The sequence below is a fragment of the Gymnoscopelus microlampas genome (genome assembly GCF_963454915.1).
Source record: "Gymnoscopelus microlampas genome assembly, chromosome: 16".
Lineage (NCBI taxonomy): Eukaryota > Metazoa > Chordata > Actinopteri > Myctophiformes > Myctophidae > Gymnoscopelus > Gymnoscopelus microlampas.
This window is the reverse complement of record NC_139953.1, coordinates 50,693,360-50,716,315: the sequence shown is the minus strand read 5'-3', so window position 1 is coordinate 50,716,315 and position 22,956 is coordinate 50,693,360. Positions and strand designations below refer to the sequence as shown.

The 22,956-nt window shown below is 40.3% G+C and overlaps 3 protein-coding genes across 3 annotated transcripts in view; 1 reads left to right on the top strand and 2 right to left on the bottom strand.

The window, feature by feature from the left end:
* Nucleotides 1–4,409, bottom strand: part of LOC311063947 (uncharacterized protein) — a gene marked incomplete at its 5' end in the record, with an annotated part of 54,733 nt that extends 50,324 nt beyond the window's left edge. Inside the window, 2 exons of the mRNA XM_084083577.1 lie at nt 3,886–4,031; nt 4,405–4,409. Of these exons, the coding sequence (XP_083939703.1) occupies nt 3,886–4,031; nt 4,405–4,409 (151 nt within the window). The remainder of the gene's footprint in view (nt 1–3,885; nt 4,032–4,404) is intronic.
* The window catches only part of LOC311063420 (gap junction alpha-1 protein-like), a 604,483-nt gene that overhangs the window by 504,869 nt on the left and 76,658 nt on the right, over nt 1–22,956 (top strand). The window lies entirely within an intron of this gene.
* LOC311063805 (uncharacterized protein) overlaps nt 1–22,956 on the bottom strand; it is a 196,618-nt gene that overhangs the window by 167,951 nt on the left and 5,711 nt on the right. The window lies entirely within an intron of this gene.

Here is a 22,956-nt window from a genome sequence, read left to right as displayed (position 1 = left end):
ACATAGACATGTTTATATGTCACATGTACACAGTCACATAGACATGTTTATATGTCACATGTACACAGTCACATAGACATGTTTATATGTCACATGTACACAGTCACATAGACATGTTTATATGTCACATGTACACAGTCACATAGACATGTTTATATGACACATGTACACAGTCACATAGACATGTTTATATGTCACATGTACACAGTCACATAGACATGTTTATATGACACATGTACACAGTCACATAGACATGTTTATATGTCACATGTACACAGTCACATAGACATGTTTATATGTCACATGTACACAGTCACATAGACATGTTTATATGTCACATGTACACAGTCACATAGACATGTTTATATGACACATGTACACAGTCACATAGACATGTTTATATGTCACATGTACACAGTCACATAGACATGTTTATATGTCACATGTACACAGTCACATAGACATGTTTATATGACACATGTACACAGTCACATAGACATGTTTATATGTCACATGTACACAGTCACATAGACATGTTTATATGTCACATGTACACAGTCACATAGACATGTTTATATGTCACATGTACACAGTCACATAGACATGTTTATATGACACATGTACACAGTCACATAGACATGTTTATATGTCACATGTACACAGTCACATAGACATGTTTATATGTCACATGTACACAGTCACATAGACATGTTTATATGTCACATGTACACAGTCACATAGACATGTTTATATGACACATGTACACAGTCACATAGACATGTTTATATGTCACATGTACACAGTCACATAGACATGTTTATATGACACATGTACACAGTCACATAGACATGTTTATATGTCACATGTACACAGTCACATAGACATGTTTATATGTCACATGTACACAGTCACATAGACATGTTTATATGTCACATGTACACAGTCACATAGACATGTTTATATGACACATGTACACAGTCACATAGACATGTTTATATGTCACATGTACACAGTCACATAGACATGTTTATATGTCACATGTACACAGTCACATAGACATGTTTATATGACACATGTACACAGTCACATAGACATGTTTATATAACACATGTACACAGTCACATAGACATGTTTATATGACACATGTACACAGTCACATAGACATGTTTATATGTCACATGTACACAGTCACATAGACATGTTTATATGTCACATGTACACAGTCACATAGACATGTTTATATGTCACATGTACACAGTCACATAGACATGTTTATATGACACATGTACACAGTCACATAGACATGTTTATATGTCACATGTACACAGTCACATAGACATGTTTATATGACACATGTACACAGTCACATAGACATGTTTATATGACACATGTACACAGTCACATAGACATGTTTATATGTCTCATATGTACACAGTCACATAGATATGTTTATGTCACATGTACACAGTCACATAGACATGTTTTATATGACACGTGTTTCTAGGCATAGGAAATTGCTAAGAAACTAGGGCGTCACCTGCTGGGCAATCTGGGAACCCATCGCCAAATAAAAAGGAAAAACAGCGCCCTCTGCCCTCCGCCAGTCTGTGTGTGGAATCTGACGGAGCCGCAGCCGGTGAGATAAACCCATGTCTACTGTTCTAATGGATTACAAACTTAAAGGTTACCCCGAACTTTAAGTTACTTTTGGACCGTTAGTGCAGGAGACCATTTACATTCCGTTTGGATCTAAGGAACTAATAGACACTCTGAGGACGGCGGTAAGAAGAAGCTGTTAGGACCGTTAATTGTTATAGTGTTCCGGATCCAATTAGCTTATTGCTTATTTATTTGTGTCATCACTTCCAAATCCCCTTGTTTATCCTATATCCTGTGTGAGTTCTCTCTCCTGATTGGATAAAATTGGTATCCCAACAAGAAACCATTTATATCCTGTTGACATCGCCAATACGATCAACATAGATCTTATTATCAATTAACCTTCTATGTTCTTCTACACATCCAAAAGTGTTGAAGTACCCCCCCAAACCAGGACACCCCCGTGCATGTAATGAGCCGATCTCTGTGAGGACGGCCGTCACGGATAATATTCCATGATTTTTCAAAGGTAAAGTAAAATCGCTGTTTTTGCTGGCAGCTGTGGCACACTATTACACTAATACTCTGGCAGTCAAAGAGCTAAATGTCAGACAATATATTATTTGTTGCTTCAGTTGGCATTGTGTGCAGGGAAATGCTTACAAATACCTAAAGCAGCCTCTCTAATCCTTAAAGAAGACATAATATTTAAAGCAGACCCTGTAATAGATATTTTAGAATGCCAAATGGATTGCAAAATGTACTATTGTGTATTTGTCTTCATCCATTCAATCTCATTCAATGCTAGTCAGCCAATCTTCACATCAATGTGCTAATTCTAACTTGACGGCAGCTGTTAATCTTAACAGCTGAAGAATGCTTACTCCTACCCTCTGTCAGCTAATCTGTATTTGTGTAACGCCCTTTGTCTTTAGTACATACCTTATATGACCATTCATAATAGCATCTCTGTTAGAGTGGACTATAAGAACTGTCTGGGATTGGGGCGGAGGGAAGCTTATGCCCGAAGGGGCTGTCGAAACAGGCTAGGAGGTCTGCTCCTTATGATCTGTAATGCTGTTGCTCTGCTGAATCTTCCTAATAAATGGTCAACACTTCACTCTGACTGGATATTAATATTTTCTATTATAACATATTTTCTTCAAGTACATTAATGAATACAAATACATTTAACATACAATACAGTTTTTGGTGTATTTGGTGACCCCAAATGGGTCTATTAAGAAATTGCAGCACACGCCACCAAATCTCATTACAAATGTTTCTGAAGAGTTAGCAGCCCTGAGTTAGCCTTAGATTACTAACCACAAAATCAAGTTAAAATGACCTAGTTTTGAAACAAATAGTCCCATTATCTTTAACTGCTGTGTTAAAAATAATCCAGGACCATTTGCAATTACCATTCAAGACTTTCTCTTTTCACATGCTCAAATTAACATAATTCTATAAGGTGTAGTTCAAAACAGTTTTGTCAATCTAAACAAGCAATACCGGGTGTTGTAAGAAAAATTAAAAAAAATAGTAGAAAAAAGAAAAGGAAGAAGAAGAAATACATTGTGCGGATCACATTTTGTGTGCAATGGATTTAGCTGTGTCTTGCAAAATATCTCTCACCAACCATTTGACCATTTCAGCATGGACTGACTTCACACCTCTACTCACTTGAGAGAATTCAGTCCAACAGAGAGCAGCGTCTCTTTTGAGTGTCCAGGCTGGTTGAAGCTTAGGTCGAGCTCTTTCAGATGGGAGAGGTTGCATCTCAGAGCTGAGGCCAGACAGGAAAAGCCTTCCTCTGAGACCAGACAGTGTGTCAGCCTGCAGAGAGAGAGAGAGAGAGAGAGAGAGAGAGAGAGAGAGAGAGAGAGAGGAAACAATTTAATAATCTCCTGCTGACAATCTAGTAGTGATCCACACAGAAAACACATTATTCACCTCAGAATCTCCAGTGTGCAGTGTGGACTCTTCAGTCCAGCAGAGAGATGAATTACTCCTTCATTCTGCAGCTCATTGAAACTGAGATCCAACTCTCTCAAACTAGATGAGCTGGAACTGAGAAGTGATGATAATTCCTTGCAGCATTTGTCTGTGATGCTGGTTTGTCTCAACCTGAATAATAAATAAATGATTAGTAAACCGTTAATTCAGACAAAAAACGGACTTAATCACATATCTGAATCCTCAAATACATGTGTTTCATTCAAATAAATGTCAGTACTCAAATTGATTTGTAATCTAACCTGAGAATCTCCAATCTACATTGCGTACTCTCCAGTCCAGGAAAGAGTATTTTCACGCCTGAATCGTGCAAGTCGTTGTAACTCAGGTCAAGTTCTCGAAGACTAGATGACTTGGAACAGACAACTGAGGCCAGATGTTCACAGAAGCTCTCTTTGAGGAAACAGTAACTCAACCTGAATGACAAAAATAAAAACATATAAACATGATAAAAACATATAAACATGTCTTCTTTAAGTGTCTTTGTTGTCTGCTCTGATGAATAAATAAATCACATTCTCAATACATACTGTCACCAGCTCTGACTCACTGGACAATGGATAAAAGATCCTGTTAGATATGTTAGTCTCTAATACAGTGTTTCCACCTGTGTTGAAAAGGATTGTTTCACCTGTTGCCTTGTAGGCATGGGACAGCAAAATCAATATAGCAATATATCGTTGTGCTCCCGTTTGTGATAAATAATCGATACATTACCGGCAAATATAAATATTATATCAAAATGGGCATGTGCTCTATGGATTCCCCCGTTGCCACAGAGAGCAGTACTTCATGCCTCCTGTCCTGTCTGTGGTGGGGCTATTGACATAAATTAGGGTAAAATGGGCGGGAGTACGCAGCTCTGAAGAAGAGAAGACGTGTGAAAGTGAATGCCAAGAATGAATGGAATGCATGCAGAGAGCGAGCGAGAAACAGTGAGAGAGGGTGACATCGCATCTAATCAACTTCTAGTATGTGAATACGTTTATTTGTGAGCAGCGTGGCTCTATGTAGTGGACACATACATGCACGAACACACGCTTACATGCACAGTCACCCATGTAAAAACACAGAATGGAAGTGATGGTGATGATGAAGGTGAGAGCGCAATGGTGGGAGAAGGAACACAGAGACCAGGAACACATGCATTATTGTACTAACTGAAATGTGGCTAACAGAGTTAGCATATGATGCCTTCATCACTCCCTCTGGTTTCACTGCCTACAGCAAAGACCATAACGGTCCCAGCGTTAAGCAGTGTGTGTGTGTGTGTGTGGGGGGGTGTAAACAGTAAGGTACGTGAACTGGTTTCAGATCCGGCAATGTGGGGTACATGAGCGCGGCCCTAAACATTGTCATCATGAAGGAAGGCGAAGAAGGCCTTCACGGCAAAGATGGAAGATCAATTCAACATCAGGGGCGGTACACACAGGCGGTACAACCTTGATGGACAGCGAAGCAAAAAACAGAAATGAAGTGAACCCGCCTGCCTCCCTCCCCAACAAACTGAACATCTACTACGGCTGGTTCGAGACCAGTTCTACCCGCAGCAGCCCGGCGGTGCCATCAGCAACATTAAACAGCCAGCGGCAACACCAGCAGAGGACACCAGCCCTTTAACCATCTCGGAGGACGACATGCACACAGCCCTCAAACGAATCAAAATCCAGAAAGCAGTGTGACCTGATGGGATTCCAGGCCAGGTCCTAAAAGCATGTGCAGACCAGCTGGCAGGAGTTTTTGCTGACATCTTCAACCTCTCCCTCTCCCAGGCTGCGGTCCCTGCAGGATTCAAAATGTCAACCATTTTGCCCAACCCCAAAAAGGCCAAAGTGACATGCCTGAATGACTGGAGACTAAGAAAAAGTTCAAGTTTAAAAACACAAAAGGCATCAGTAAGTCCATCTAGGCAAATGTTAAAAAGAAAGGTTATAGTCCCCTTTTAAAAGCATCAACGGACTGTGACACTCTCATATGGTCAGGAAGGGCATTCCACAGCCGAGGAGCTGCTGAGCAGAAGGCCCGGCACCCCATGGTGCGGAGCTTCGTCTTGTGGGGTTTGAGTGTGTTCGAATTTCCAGATTACATGTTGAGGAGGCCCTTAGCGCTGACTGATAACAAAATATGACTACACCTTGGCAAAACTGAATCCATTCTTTTTGGGTCCAGATCAAACCTCTGCAAGGCCAAAGACTTCACAGTCAAAGAAGGCGACAATGTCATCACAAGGAAAGATGAAATTTCCTACCTGGGTTGTATTTTAGAGGGCAACGTCTCAAGTGAAAACATGGCAATAAAAGTAACCAGAAAAGTCAACCAAAGAACACGTTTTCTATTCAGGATCTCCTCAGTGGTCAGTAGGAACACACTGAGGACACTAGCAGGAGCACATATGTGATCCCTACTGGTGAAATCTGCCACAAGTCACGGGATGAGAAGGCTAGACAATTGCGAATTAAATTAGATTTTTTTTTGTTGTGTTTTTCGTTTTTTTTCATATTAACACAGTTCGAATGTTGAAGAAGGTTGGTATTCTATCAGAAAGCCGTTTTATAGTCATTAAATGGTTACAATTAGATTGTAAACATGCCTCTGTTTGTTAGAGTTTCTGTGTGTATTTTGGGGGTTGAACATTCATGTCCCACATTTGCATATAGAGGTTTCGATTGGCCTGGCTTGGCATGGTTCTCCAGTTTCACGCAGAGTACCATAGCAGCGTTTCATTAATGTTGCTTATCCTTGTTTATTCATTCATTTTTACAGTAATGTTACACTGTGCAGAAATCCAAAATAGCCAACCTACAAGCTCACAAGGCGTTGTGTTGTGAGCTTGTAGGCTTGTGAGGCTATTTGCGTGTATGTCCGACTTTGGCGTTGATTTTAGTGTCAGTTTTGATGCTATCTCTGACTATGTAGATGACACACACACTAGTGTAGACGTGTTTGTTTGTCTGAAAAAAATGCAAAGAAAGGCAATTGTTTCGCCGCTGCGGCCGTGTGTTTACACAGCACCACCCACACGTTGCCAACTATTGTTGCTATGTATGCTTATTATAAGCGACCTCGTTTTCTGTAAAGTTGCTTGAAAATATCGGTGGCTGTTTGGTATTTGTTGTGAGCCGCTCGACGTTCGTTTAAGACTGGTAACGCAAAACAACGTCGCTACTAGCCAGGCTTCATAGCCTCGTTAGCTCGTAACTGCAACCTGGTGTTTGCACTTTATTCATTTACAGCCCATACATCTACATAAACGTTCAGATTTCAAATATAAAGTGCTTATCTCATGCCACGGGTGTTATAATTATGTATGGGCCCTCATAAGTACCCGTATCTTCCGTATTGTTCAATAAAAAGCATTTTAATCCGATCGGTGGCCATTGTCTCTTTTTTTTTGAACTACGCGGCTGTTTGGGCGTGTATTGCAGACTGATACATTATAACTATGAGAAAATGGCCGCCGATCGGATTAAAATGCTTTTTATTGAACAATGCTGAAGATACGGGTACTTAGACCCACCCGAAGTGAATTGTAACATCTGTGGCCATGGGGTAAGCACTTTATATTTGAAATCTGAACGTTTATGTAGATGTACAGGCTGTAAATGAACAAAGTGCAAACATTTTGCAGTTCAACAAAGACGTCACGATAACGTGTAGCTGCTTATTTGCAGTGGTGGAAAGTAACTAAGTACATTTACTCAAGTACTGTACTTAAGCTCACAACGTGTCACATCGCGACGCATTGTGAGCTTGTAGATCTGCTATTTTCAAATATTTAGTACTTTTACTTTTGGTACTTTAAGTACATGCCAATACTTTTGTACTTTTACTCAAGTAAATTTTGAATTCTGGACTTTTACTTGTAACAGAGTATTTTTATTAGGGCTGGGACTCGATTAAAAAAGATTAATCTAATTAATTAGAGGCTTTTTAATTAATTGTAATTAATTAATCTAAATTAATCACATGTTTCATATCAATATTTGACCTGAGAAGCAATTTCTTTTCAGTTAAAACAGATTTTGGTATATGAGTGAATCAATGAGTGAATACAAGTTTAAGCAACAAAAAATAGTTCTGCACACAACCGTGTTTTTATCCACGCTTCCATCAGAGAGTTTTTTAAATCTAAATTTCCCATCCACTGGGCCAAGCAAAGCAGTCTGATCGGCTTATTGTCCCATTGCGTGCACTGGGGTGTGTTGGCTGTTGGTTGGTGCACTGGTATGATCGGTACACCTGAAACTCGTCCAGTGAGAAGTTCTGTGGTGCATAAACTAAGCGCGATTAAAATGCGATTACTTCATTTTCTGTAATTAATTAATCTAAATTAATCAGTTAAAGTCCCAGCCCTAATTTTTATATATTGAAGTATTGGTACTTTTACTTAAGTAGAGAATTTGAGTACTTTTTCCACCACTGCTTATTTGGGCTTGCTTTCAAGATTATTTTTGAAAATAGCTGATTTAACAGGGCTCAAGTGGTGAAACTGGTCGTTTCTTTTGGGCTTGTTTCTCAAGAGCTTGTTTCTCTCACAGAACAACACCAGCACTGGATGGTATCAATACATTTACTTACATTGGCTATTTGAAAATTGCCGATCTACAAGCATGCATTGTGAGCTTGTAGATCTGCTATTTTCAAATAAATATTTTATTAAATCTATTATGACGATGATTACTTAATATGCCTATTTTTGCCAGACCCGAAGGGTATGGCTTACATGAGGCTCTGTCCCTATTTCGTCCATACAGGGCATGTCCATTTGTCCTTAGGTCTTTTCTCCATACATGGGCAAAAAACATGGCCCCGTCCGTTTGTCCTTAGGTCCCAGCCAGAAAAGTCTGTCCCCCTTTCGTCCATACATGGACACAAGCTGACACGTCATGTGAAGTCCGGCTTAGCCTGGGTCTGGCAGAACCAGGTTTCCTGGTCTTGTTTACAACACAGATCCTCTATGGGGGTCCCTGGCACTAAACAGAGTGGACAGCTGACTGAAAGGTGTCAATGGGGGAGTGATTAGAGGAGTGGCTAGGCTGAATAAATTACCCATTGTTCACGCCCATTACCTGGAGCTGAGAGGTGCTATAGAAGTGACAATTCTTTGGGAGGGATTATCTCAGTTTGCACTATTATAGATAACCAGATTCAAATGAGCACATCTTCTTCAAATATGTTCCGATTTCAATCTGGAAAAAATCTGAAAATTAAAAAATTAAAAATGCCAACTTGCGGCATAAAGCATTGCACCCAGTCACATATCCATCCATTTTGACTATATATGCACCTTGTGGTACTTTAGTACCTCAAAGGCATTAAAAACAAAACTGCAGACCTCTCAAACAAACAGGTCAGGTTACTACTAGGCCTTACACCCAGAACTCACCTAACCCTTGCTCATTATGGGTGCAATACGTTAGTCCGACAGCGCATTCCTCCGACAGCGCAGTGCTCCGACATTAAACAGTAAACCCGAACCAAACCCGCACCCTAACCCTAACCGCACGCGGATGCCACATAGTCGGAGAAAAGGTCTGTCGGATTAACGCATGCCTCCCGCTCATTATGCTAGGGTGGGATGGCTCAGGGTAGAGGACAGAGTAGGGTTGTAGTCGAGTCCACACAAAGCAAGTCCAAGTCAAGACCAAGTCCAAGGAGGGCCGAGTTTAAGTCAAGACTGAGTGTGGGAGGGGATGAGACCGAGTCAAGACAGAGACCGACGGGGGGGGGGCGAGACAGAGTTCGAGACCGTACAGTATATATTTGTTTTCACTCATTTGATATGTGGAAACAGACAGGAAACATGGAGAGAGGCCATTCTAATTGGCACCCGACACCAGGTCAAATCATCCCCAATAACTAGCATCACTTTCTCCAGCCAGATCCTCTCCCTCTCACCCGTAGTCACCAACCTCGGTGTTAAAATGGACCCCCACCTGACTTTTGATTCCCATATCAAACACCTCTGCAAAACCTAATTTTCCCACCTCAGAAACATTGCCAGACTCCGCCCCACACTCACCCTGCCAGATGCCGAAAAAGTAGTTCACGCCTTTGTCTCCTCAAGGCTTGACTACTGTAACGCACTTCTCATCGGGATCCCTAGCAAGAGCATCCAGAAGCTCCAGTACATCCAGAACAGTGCTGCTAGGATCCTGATGAGAGTGCGGAAATACGGACACATCACACCCATCCTCCATTCACTACACTGGCTTCCAATCTCCGTTAGGATTGAGTACAAGGTCTCCCTCCTCATCCATCAGTGCATCTACAGCAATGCCCCCTCCTATCTAAAGGAACTCCTCAAACCCCCGAACTCAGACCTTGTGTTGGGGAAGCGGAGGGGTCAGACCTTGTGTTGGGGTGGTGGGGGGGTCAGACCTTGCAGTCAGTGGGTTTCATCCCGGGAAAAAAACTTGCATTTTTAAGTTAAATGTATCACACTAGTGCAGTTTGGGAGCAAATGAAAAAGATAGACCTATGTATAACTTCATGAGGTTCTCAGGACATAATTTAACAAGTACATTTACTCTGTTACTCTCCACCACTGCTGGTCGGTTATGGTCGACTAAAACTTCTGGGAAAACCGATATACAACACGAAAAGCTAGGTTTGTTTCTTTGGCCCAAATTCAAGCAGCTTCGGATGTTGGACTTGGCAGAGAGGGAGGACATCTATCAAAGAGCATAACGAGAGGCGTGACCTCCGCCTCAATGAGCCACGGTCACAGTGATGACCCAGCAGGTGTTTATGTGTTTATTGTTTAACATGTTCGAAATAAAGCCATCATTCATTCATTCATTCATTCAGCAAGAAGAGGACGAGGTGGAGGAGCTCGCTGACGCTGGGCCAGAACCTCCAGACCTAGAGCCGGTTACATTCAAGAAGCGGTGCATGCTTTAGCCTCTATGTCCTATTTGTTCTTTTATTTTCAAATGAGGCTATATTATATTTATTAATGAAGGTCAAACGTTACGGTTAATGCGCACTGCCATTATAAAGCTACCTAACTGACATACAGTTTTATTTCCCATTTGGCCTGTTGGATGTTATATATACATATATACAGGCTATACATGCTTAAAAGCATGCTATTTACTTGTCGATTGGTTTATTGATTGTATATTTGTTTATTCGTTATTGTTTGTTTGTTCGTTTATTGATGTTCGTTTATTGATGTTTACTGTGATTCGTTTAGTGCAGACAAGCAAGGGATATTTTCGTTTTGTCCCTTTTTTGTCGTTGTTGGGATATTTGCGACATGTTCTACAATGCAAGTTTGCACAAAATACATTCTCACTCAAGTTTGCACTATTGTCTAAGAGAAGGCCTATTTGTTTTGTTGCTGGCCATCAATGAAAGAGTCTTTGACATGAAATTGTGTGGTTTTATGTAGGGAACAGACTAAGGTAATTTCAGGTGACAGGTTAACGCTATCTATGAATGAACAACACAGCCAAATCCTGGTCAGCATATAACGGATTGAGTAAAATAAAATGTTCTGTTTGGCAGTGGTGGAAAGTAACATTAACATAAGTACATTTACTTAAGTAAAAATTGGAGGTATTTGTACTTGAGTATTTCCAATCTAAAATACTTTTATTATTACGCATATTTATTTATTTTTGTATTGTTTCATATGCGCTTTTCTGACGGGGTGTCTGCAGGGTCGGGTCTGTAAAATCTCTGATATAATAGGATAATATGTTTCACAGATACATTTTGGTTCCGGTCCATTTTTTTTGGACCCGTGAAGAGCTCTACTTGAAGAGCGTAAAAGACACAAACAGGCACAACACCAGAAGGAGCCCCACTGAACTCACTGAACCCAGTTTTGGTACAAATAAAAAATTGGTCAAATTTGTTGTACTGCAATGCTGCCAGAATGTGTAAGGCCCTACCAACAGTTATACAAAAGTGGGACTTCTTACCCTCCTTCAAAACCGCTCTAAAAGAGCACCCACAGGTGACTGCAATTTGTAACTGGCTCCTGTAATAAGTAAACAGTCTCCCCCAACTGTTTACTGTACATATAACTTTCTTTCTTATTACTACTCGAATATATGATGTTTTTGCATAATACTGTATATTATTGTTCGTCTTTAAATGTCTCGATGAGGATATGATGAGGATATGAATATATATATTTATATGAATATATATATATATATATATATATATATATATATATATATATATATATATATATATATATATATATATATATATATATATATATATATATATATATAGTGCAGTGTAGTATCTAACTCAATGGGAGATACAGTAATTGAGTTAGTATGAAAACCATTCACCCATACTCTGAACGTGAGCACCTCTGCTGGAAGTGTCGAGGAGTGACACTTTTCAGTAGCAGAACAGTAGGATTAGCGAGGCTAATCAGTGAAAAAACCTGGTGAAAACCTGTGTTTTCAGAAAACTTGAAAGAAAAGATCAGGAGAGCGTGAAGAGTTGGAATGGCACATCTGTACATGACAACCAAATAATGGGAATGAACGTATGCATGCTGAGTTCAACCCAGTGATGAGCGAACAGGTCAGACAAGAACAAAAAGATTGGCGAAACAATTTTAGCCTTATTATTATTTGTATTTTATTTTAATGTGAGTGAATTGTTTAATCTGTTTTCTATCTATAGCTGTCCATGGTGGAAGTGAATATATACTATAATGAATTTAGTTCAGAAACAAACAAGCCTTCTCTACCGATGGAGGCGATTGATTGATTTATTGATTGATTGATTGATTGAATACTTAATTAACCGTTTGCAAAAAAGTACAGTGGTACGATTATACAAATGCTAAAAGGATAAGCACAAAAATACCTAATGCTGCGTTCACACCAAAAGGACGCCTAATGAAAAAAACGCCTATAGTCCATTTGACTTGACGTTTTTTGATCAAACTGGGCGTGTCCAAGAACCTGTCACTCAAGTCTCCTCAAGTGAGCTTTTTCGAGGCGAGACAAAAACGGGCTGTGCGAGCAGATGCGCATTATGAAGTCAAAAATGAAAAATAGCAGCTGTAGATGAGAAATAAGTCTATATTTCGTTACTACATAACCTATTTATGGAAAACAAATCTACAGAATGTTTATAAACAAGCTGCTAAATAACTGAACGGGCTGTCTGGTCGCTACCCCCCCCACGCTGCTCTCCATGAGCCCGTCATAGGGCACTCTGTCACGGGGAGAACCACTCAGTGTTGCTAGAAATGACCAAAGCGAACTTAATAAATCTTAATAAAAAAGCACAAACTACCTACTTCACAAGAATAATGTTGGTGTAATTAGGAGATTCGACAGGGAATCTATATTTTATATACACAAATTAACAAGTTAAAGAAAAAATCATCTTGCAGTATTTCCTGTTTTTTGTGGATGTTCACCTCTCGTCTCGCCGCTCAGCTGCTGCTGTTTCGGGCAGACTGACTGCGGGAGTCCCGCTCCCTCCAAGGCCGGAGCCCGTAGACAGACAGATCTGTCTACGGGCATCCCTTTGATGCTTCGCTATTAGTTGAGCGACATATACACTGACATAGTATGTATGTAGTAACTTTAATATTCGTTTTGTGTGGGTGTGTGTGTAGTAGTCCAATTCGGCCTCCGTGTTCATCTACCCCGCTCCAGTGAAAACCGGGCTGTGGTCCACTGTGGGGACCACAGACCACAGCGGACCGTGTGACCTGTCCGCCCCCAGCGGGCTCTCTTCTCCCCGGGGTGAGCTGGCGGGGAGAGGGGCCTGCCTCATGGAACATAACCAGTTTTAACTGCTTTCACGACTTGTTGGTCACATATCCTTTTATTTCCGACCATATCTATGCTATGTTCTTGCCAAATCACCATTAATATTACTTATACAACCTTTATTTTAAAAAAATAGATTTTTCTTTCGGAAACCTGTCTGCTGCGCCTGCTGCGAGCTGACATTATTTTTGGCTGAACGAGCTAGTCGACGCCTACTCAGGTCCTGCTGTGCTCTGATTGGCTAGAATTGCGCTTAAAAACGCCGACAGTTTCTAGGCTTCAAAAAGAAAAGCTTCAAAGCTCGGGTCTGGGGAGAAAAAAAGCACGCCTTTACATTTAGGCGTTTAAACGCTCATGAAAATTTTTAAAAACGCCAATTTGCATAGAGATAACATTGAAAATAGAAGCTTTTTTTCATTAGGCGTCCTTTTGGTGTGAACCATAGACTGTATAAATGAGATGGACAAACCCCCTCCGCTGCTTTCTACAGACCGAAAATGAAGCCGATTGTTGCAAGACTGTAGGTCCGCCATCTTTCAATATCGCGTCAGAATGAGACCAGACCATTATTGGTTAGGTAGCTTGTCAATCAAGAGCGGGGGGCGGGGAATGAATGCTATTGGTTGTGTAGCTTGTCAATCAAATCATCCCGCCCCTCCTAGAGAATAGCCCACTTTATCGTCAATTTTAAAATAAATAGGGCCATCATTTAGCAAAACGCATATCCTGATGATTGAAAGGAGACTTTAAACTAGCGACAGGAAGCATATAGAATTCATGACAATTTTTATTACAGTAAGAAAATCTAGTCTAAAGTTTGTCAAAAAACCCATTCACTTGCGTTAAAATAAATTCTTTCTGACACCGCAGGTCGGCGCAGGGTAAAACAGCGCCACTCTGGCCATTTTGTCGGCCTCATCGTAAATATCTAAGACTTGCCCCTTGGTGTGAACGCAGCATGAGCGCTCGTTTCCATTGTGGTCCTGTGTATTGAATTCATCGAGACATTTAAAGACATATAATACTATCCAATAATATGCAAGACATCATATAGCAATAAAAAGATATGTACAGTAAACAGCTGAGGGGGGGGGGGGCATTTCTGGAGTTAATCTTAGACCAATAATATGCAAGACATCATCTACACTAGTAGGAATAAAAATCGCTGTTTGGGTCGATGACTTAGTTGACGTGTCACTATGGATGTATTGAATCAACGTTTTGAACCAGGGTTTTAAGCCAGCCAGTTTAATTTAACATGCAGAGACGCTCTTAGTCTGTAACACACATGGGTTTTTAACATGGAGCCGCGCTCACAATAAGGAACTGCCTCCATGTTAATGCTGACAAAAACAACCCGGTTTAATAGGTTGTTTACTACATTATGTAGGTTACCGCGACTGCCTTTACATTTTTCATACAATGTTCAGAAGAAGGGATCTTAAGTTCCATACTTTCACTAATAAGTTGGTGAAAACAGTCATTTGTAATGCACTGAAGGTGTCGTTATGAATAAAAGACAGACACATGTCTTTTTCAACTGGTAAACAATGAAAGGACTGTTACAGTTGATTTTACAGATATAGAGACAAACAACCTGGCGTCCCATGATCAGTGTGTGAATGGGGCGTCACAGTCACACATGTGTGTTTGAGTTAGCCACGCCCACATATGTTGTTGTATGATAATAAGGGGAGGGGATGTTTTTAGTACGTAGTTAAAACAGTGTATTTCATTGGGCCTTTTGACACAAAAGCTTTCAGCTTACAGGAAGAAACCCCAAAATACACAGGGAAGACATATTTGCATATCATAACTACACCAGGGGGCCTCTTAGAGTCATGTCAAATGCATAGACACATACAAAGCTGAAGAAGAACCCCATCTTTAAACTTCAAGTGTTTGCGATAGGCAGTTCAGAAACACAAACCCCGCCTCCTCACAGACTGAACAGTTCAGAGACATAAAGCCCGCCTCCTCACAGACTGAACAGTTCAGAAACATAAACCCCGCCTCCTCACAGACTGAACAGTTCAGAGACATAAAGCCCGCCTCCTCACAGACTGAACAGTTCAGAAACATAAAGCCCGCCTCCTCAGAGACTGAACAGTTCAGAGACATAAAGCCCGCCTCCTCAGAGACTGAACAGTTCAGAGACATAAAGCCCGCCTCCTCACAGACTGAACAGTTCAGAGACATAAAGCCCGCCTCCTCACAGACTGAACAGTTCAGAGACATAAAGCCCGCCTCCTCAGAGACTGAACAGTTCAGAGACATAAAGCCCGCCTCCTCACAGACTGAACAGTTCAGAGACATAAAGCCCGCCTCCTCACAGACTGAACAGTTCAGAGACATAAAGCCCGCCTCCTCACAGACTGAACAGTTCAGAAACATAAACCCCGCCTCCTCACAGACTGAACAGTTCAGAGACATAAACCCCGCCTCCTCACAGACTGAACATGTTGCAAACATGGACCACTGCATCCGAGGCGAACATGCCTGAAACCCCGTAGCAAGCTTTCTATCGGGGGACGCCATCCCCACCGACGCCAGCTTTTAAACTTAACTCCTCTAACCAAAAGGCCTCATTCACCTCATTACCAGTGTTGGGAAGTAACTAAAGTAATATGTAACTTAAAGTAATATTATTACCTTTTCCCAGTAACTAGTAACGTAACTAATTACTTTCACATTTTGAGTAATAATATTACCTTTACTTTTTTTCAAAAAGTAACTTATTACTTTTTTTCACGAGCCTCGGTGGTACTCTGGGTTTGAGTGTGTTTATTTGATCCTGTGTTGTTTTTGGTCCATTGATATAATGATAGACTGGTTGGGATCAAGTTGCTATGCAGGCTGCTTGCTGATCCGGTCTAGAGCGGATACTAGTGATGCGCGCGTCGGGTTTTTTCATGACCCGCCCCGCCCCGACCCGCCACGGAACGCAACCCGCCTCAGCCCGCCCCGCGAACCCATATATAAATCTATGGCTCAACCCGCCCCGCGACCCGCGATTTTTTTTTAATTCTGTAAAATTATGGTTAGAAAATAATCCCCAAGTGTATTCAAACTGTTTTATTGTTATTATTCTTATTCTTATTAGGAATAAAGACAAAAGAAGAGCATGTTATTATTTTTATTTTTTTTGCGTGTGAGAGCGCGTGACCCGCTCACCCTCAGCCCGCATCATTTTCTCCGAAATTCTGACATAACCCACCCGCGCCGCGGGTTGACCCGCGGGTCCCGCGGGTTACGGGTCAACCCGCGCATCACTAGCGGATACGGAAACGTTGCGCACTTGTCTGTGTGAATTATTATCAGCTGCGGAAGGGCGGGCCGCCCTTAAACCGGAACAAACAGTGTTGCCATGTCTGCTTATTATAAGTGACTTGTTAACCGATGAAGATGCGCCGTAAGCTTGTAGGTCGGCTATTTTCTATATATATATAATATAGGTCACTGATTGTTTGACGTCTGTTTTCTGTCTGACGCAGATTGTGTCTCATGATGAGTCATTATCTGTTTGAACCCAGGTGTTTGAATTTGAATATTTTATTAGGCAAAAAATACATTAAATACATTTAAAATACTTGTTTCCATTGAGGTCCTTAGTATTCAATTCATAGTCGTCAAATGGTTTTCATTTAGTCTGTAAGTTATTTATTCATACACTGTAAAAGTCTTAGTGTTAATATAATTCAAATGAGTGTACAATGAGTATTTTACAATGTAGGCTGCAGAAAAGAGAAAAAAAACAACTGCTAATGTTGAAAATGCAAAGTCAGACTTTTGGGGAGAAAGGATGCAAATTACTGGGGGCGAGAAAAAAAAAGTAACTAAAGTAATAAGTAACTAGGTACTTTTGGCAGGGAGTAATAAGTAAAGTAACTACATTACTTTTTAAACAAGTAATATGTAATAAGTAACATATTACTATGTTTTAGTAACTATCCCAACACTGCTCATTACACACACACGCACACACACACACACACACACACACACACACACACACACACACACACACACACACACACACACACACTGACCTCAGTATCTGCAGTGTACAGTGTGGACTCTTCATTGCGTCACAAAGCTGCTTCACCATAGATGTCGACAGGGAGCACCGAGTTATTTCCAGTTCTATCAGATGGGACGGATTAGAGCTGAGAGCTGACACCAGGATCTCACAGCGTGTCTCATCCATGATAAGGTCAACAAGTCTGTAATTACAGATTAAAAGGGAAAATGTGATTTAGCTTTATGACAAAACATTCGTTGACGTTATCAAACATATGTCCGACGAGTGGTAATATAGAGCATAGCAGAGGCCGCCATTTTGTGGTTCCACAGATAGAAAATCCATTATGTGTTGCCATGTCTGCTTATTATAAGCAACTTTTGGCTTGTTTTTCTTTGAAGTCTCTTGTAAATATTGGTGGTTGTGTTTTTTTGGGGGCTTGTTTCTAAAGTGTAGTTGCTTTTGTTTGCTGATGTTGTTTAAAGTGTCTCTCAAACATTTTCTGTCGAGAACCCCAAATTAATCTATTTGTCTGCGGGCCCCCATATCAAAATATTTTGTGCAAGGGACCCCCATACAAGATTTGAAATTTTTGAAAATAGCAGATCACGTTATGAGCTTGTAGATCAGATTTTTTCAAATAGCCGATGTATGTAGGCTTAAAGGGCTTATAGTCACCTCTTAAGGGCTGGTTTTCTTAGACCTGGTTGCTTATGGTTGAACTGGACATGGGTTTTATAACCAGGTGTTTAGTGTTAGGCTGTACTGGGATCAGTTGGTTGAACTGGACAACGGCTCTGTGTTCAGTGTTAAGCTGTACTGGGATCAGTGTGGTAAAATGTCAAGTTTCATGGAATAAAAGTAGACTAACTGACATTTTAGTTTTACATTTGAATTTTAGTCAAAGGTTTTTGTTGACTAAGATAAAGACTAAAATGCTTGACTTTTAGTCGACTAAAACTAAACTAAATAAAAACAGAATGAGCTTGACTAAATAAATACGATATAAACTAACAAGGGTGATTGAAACTGGACTAAGACTGAGACTCAATTAAAATACATTCTAAAACAATGCACACTAAAGGATAACAATAGGGACTTGTTTCTATTGTTTCCATTGGAAACAAGGCCTCTGAGGCTAAATGTTTGAAAACAAGTTTAGTTGTAAACAAAGGACCATTTCCATGTCATGTTAATCTAATGGATAATAAAGTTTTCTTTATCTTTATTTATGAGCCAATACAGTATTATTGAGTTACTCATCGATGACAGAATGAAGCCACACAATATGACTTTGCACTTTAAATACAATGTCTATGTACAGTGTGACGTTCACTTTAAATACAATGTCTATGTACAGTGTGACGTTCACTTTAAATACAATGTCTACGTACAGTGTGACGTTCACTTTAAATACAATGTCTATGTACAGTGTGACGTTCACTTTAAATACAATGTCTATGCACAGTGTGACGTTCACTTTAAATACAATGTCTATGTACAGTGTGACGTTCACTTTAAATACAATGTCTATGTACAGTGTGACGTTCACTTTAAATACAATGTCTATGTACAGTGTGACGTTCACTTTAAATACAATGTCTATGTACAGTGTGACGTTCACTTTAAATACAATGTCTATGTACAGTGTGACGTTCACTTTAAATACAATGTCTATGTACAGTGTGACGTTCACTTTAAGTACAATGTCTATGTACAGTGTGACGTTCACTTTAAATACAATGTCTATGCACAGTGTGACGTTCACTTTAAATACAATGTCTATGTACAGTGTGACGTTCACTTTAAATACAATGTCTATGTACAGTGTGACGTTCACTTTAAATACAATGTCTATGTACAGTGTGACGTTCACTTTAAATACAATGTCTATGTACAGTGTGACGTTCACTTTAAATACAATGTCTATGTACAGTGTGACGTTCACTTTAAATACAATGTCTATGTACAGTGTGACGTTCACTTTAAATACAATGTCTATGTACAGTGTGACGTTCACTTTAAATACAATGTCTATGTACAGTGTGACGTTCACTTTAAATACAATGTCTATGTACAGTGTGACGTTCACTTTAAGTACAATGTCTATGTACAGTGTGACGTTCACTTTAAGTACAATGTCTATGTACAGTGTGATGTTCACTAAATGAACTTAGACTGTGGAAAAACTAAATTGAATATTTAATTATATATATATATAATTAATAATAATATATTAATATATACTATATTTAATACATATTTTTTTTCATAGAATCAAACGTTATATGTTATATATAAATGTTATATAACATTTTATGGTCATGATTCACCTGGATCCTGGATGGCTCGATTCTAGGCTTAAATCATTGATGGAAATTGGAAATCTCTATGGGAAAAGACTAATGGGGTTGATCGATGGAACCAGAAAATGGCCGCAACCGCTATGACCTATATTATGTCTAGTATATATTTGTATTTCATTCTAGGGTGTTTTGTGTGAAATGTAAAAGCAATATCTGAAGTAATATTATAATATAACATATCACAGAGTTTAAATTAAAGCAATAATAATTGCGATGCTATCATTATTAATACTTTACTTTGGTTACTAATGTTACTACCACAAAAATATATAATAATACTATTGTAGATGCTGTGTAGAACTCAATGTTTTACAGTATTTATATAATTGCTAATGCAAAATGTTTTACATTTAAAAGTACAAAAACAGTTTAGTTGAATAATTAGTGATGTTTAAAATGACTGACTGAAGCTTTAGTATGATTGAAATTCACATGAATACTAACCGAGCCTTTTTGCAGTTCCTCACAGCTGGCAGCAGTCTATATCGCCCAAATGATGATGTGTTGTATGACTGAGGGTCAAACTCATCCAGAACCTTCTCTGACATCAGCAGCATGAAGGCCAGAGCTGAACACTGGGTCTTAGAAAGTTCCTTCACTGATCTGTTCTCTGGCTTCAGGAACTGTTGGATCTCCTGCAGTACTGAGTCATCCTTCATCTCCATCAGACAGTGGAAGATGTTGATACATCTGTCAGGAGAGTCATTGCTGGTCATCCCCTTCAGGTTGTTGATGGCTCTCTGGATGCTCTCTGGACTGTTCTTTCTCTGACCCAGCAGGCCTCCTAACAGTCTCTGACTGGACTCCAGTGAGAGGCCATGAAGGAAGCGGACAAAGAGGTCCAGGTGGCCGTTTTTACTCTTCAGGGCTTTAAGCATGGCTTCCTTCAGGAAGTCATCCAGGGATCTGTCACTGTTGTAACCTTCCAGGAATGTCTTCAGCACCTCCGTCTTCCTCTCATTGAAACAGTGCAACAGGTAAACTGCTGCCAGAAACTCCTGAATGCTCAGATGAATGAAGCTGTAGACCTTTCTCTGGAAGAGCACACTCTCTCTTTTGAAGATCTCTGTGCACACTCCTGAGTACAGCGATGCCTCTGTGACATCAAGACCACACTCTTCCAGGTCTTCTTGGTAGAACATGATGCTACCTTTCTCCAGATGTTCAAATGCCAGCCTGCCCAGCTTCAGAAGAACCTCCCAGTCAGACTCCATCAGCTCCTGTTGATTCACGTCTTGTGAATACTTCTGCTTCTTCCTCCTTGTCTGGACCGACACAAAGTGGCAGTACATCTCATTCAGGGTCGTGGGCAGCTGTCCTGTCTCGTCTGTCTTCAACATGTCCTCCAGGACGGTAGCAGCGATCCAACAGAAGAGTGGGATGTGACACATGACCTGGAGGCTCCTTGTTTTGTTGATGTGTGAGATGATTTTACTGGCCAGCTTCTCATCACTGAATCTCTTCCTGAAGTACTCATTCTTCTGGAGGTCTGTGAACCCTCGTACTTCTGTCACCCTGTCAACACATTCAGGAGGGATCTGATTGGCTGCTGCAGGTCTGGTAGTTACCCAGAGGAGAGCTGCGGGGAGCATATTCCCCTGGATGAGGTTGGTCAACAACACGCCCACTGATGATGTCACTGTGACATCAGCAACAATGTCGTTGTTGTGGAAGTTCAGGGAAATTCTGCTTTCATCTAAACCATCAAAGATGAACAGAGTCTTACAGGCAGCAAGCTTCTCTGCTGTCAGCTTCTTCAATGTTGGATGGAACTCATGGATCAGTGTGAGAAGACTGAACTGCTTATGTCTGACCAAGTTCAGCTCCCGGAACGACATCAGAATCACAAGATGGATGTGTTGATTGGCCACGCCCCCCGCCCAGTCCAGAGCGAACTTGTACGTAGAGAATGTTTTTCCAATGCCGGCGATGCCCTTTGTCAGAACACTTCGGATGGGTTTCACTCTGCCTTGTAAGAGTTTGAAGATGTCAGAGCACAGGATTGGCTTGTCAAGGAGGTTCTTCTCCATCCTGGATGCTGTCTCAAGCTGCCACACCTCATGTTGCTGATTAACACCTTCACCGTGTCCCTCTGTGATGTAGAGCTCTGTGTAGATCTTGTTGATGGAGGTTCCAGGTCCTGGTCCAGTGATGTCTTCTCTCTGACCTTCTTCTAACCTCTTTGTCACAACGATCATGTGTGGCTTTAAAATCTCCTGCAGACTGACATCCACTGGAACACAACAGTTCATCAATGTTAAACACACCTTCAGTCATACATTTATATCCTATGGAAACATATGATTTTTAACTAACTTTACTATGATTTATTTTCTAACCCTAACCCAGGATAAAATGTAAATAAAACACATTCTGACTCTGAAACAACTCAAAAGGCAACAACAACCACAACAACAAAACTATGTATTTATTCATATAACCAGTTGTAGTTTTGGTAGTTTAGAGTTATATTATTTAGTGAGTTATTATGTATTCCATGTATTTATTATTTACATCATGCTTTTCACACAAATTAATGATATATGTATTTATTCATTTATTAAAAGCAGTTGTAGTTTTGGTAGTTTAGAGTTGTATTATTTAGTGAGTTATTATGTATTCCATGTATTTATTATTTACATCATGTTTCAAATGAATGATATGTCAGGCTTTACTTTGTTCAATGCTGGTGGGATGGTCACACACTGCACCGCTGGACAGATCCTCAGTCCTCTCTCTGTGGAAACACACACACACACACACACACACACACACACACACACACACACACACACACACACACACACACACACACACACACACACACACACACACACACACACACACACACACAGAGTGGTGATTAGCATGAAGCTAGTAACTATAGATGGACGGTAACAGACTAGTTAAGTACTAGTTATGTAGTAAACAGTGAACTAGTAAAATGCTGCTCAAATAAAGGTTCCAGCTCCATTAACACATTTAGACCTGAGGCTCATTGTAAAAACCTCATGTTTTAATTCAAACATGTCATAAATAAACATGTTTCTCTATATAACAACAGCTAACGTTACACAAAGATGTTCCTGGATTGAAAGGTATAACAACGTATAGGTGTTCCAGGTCTTAATGGGTTAATGGACAGAAAGTCATTAATCACAGCTTTCTCTTTCTGACAGACACTGTTTAC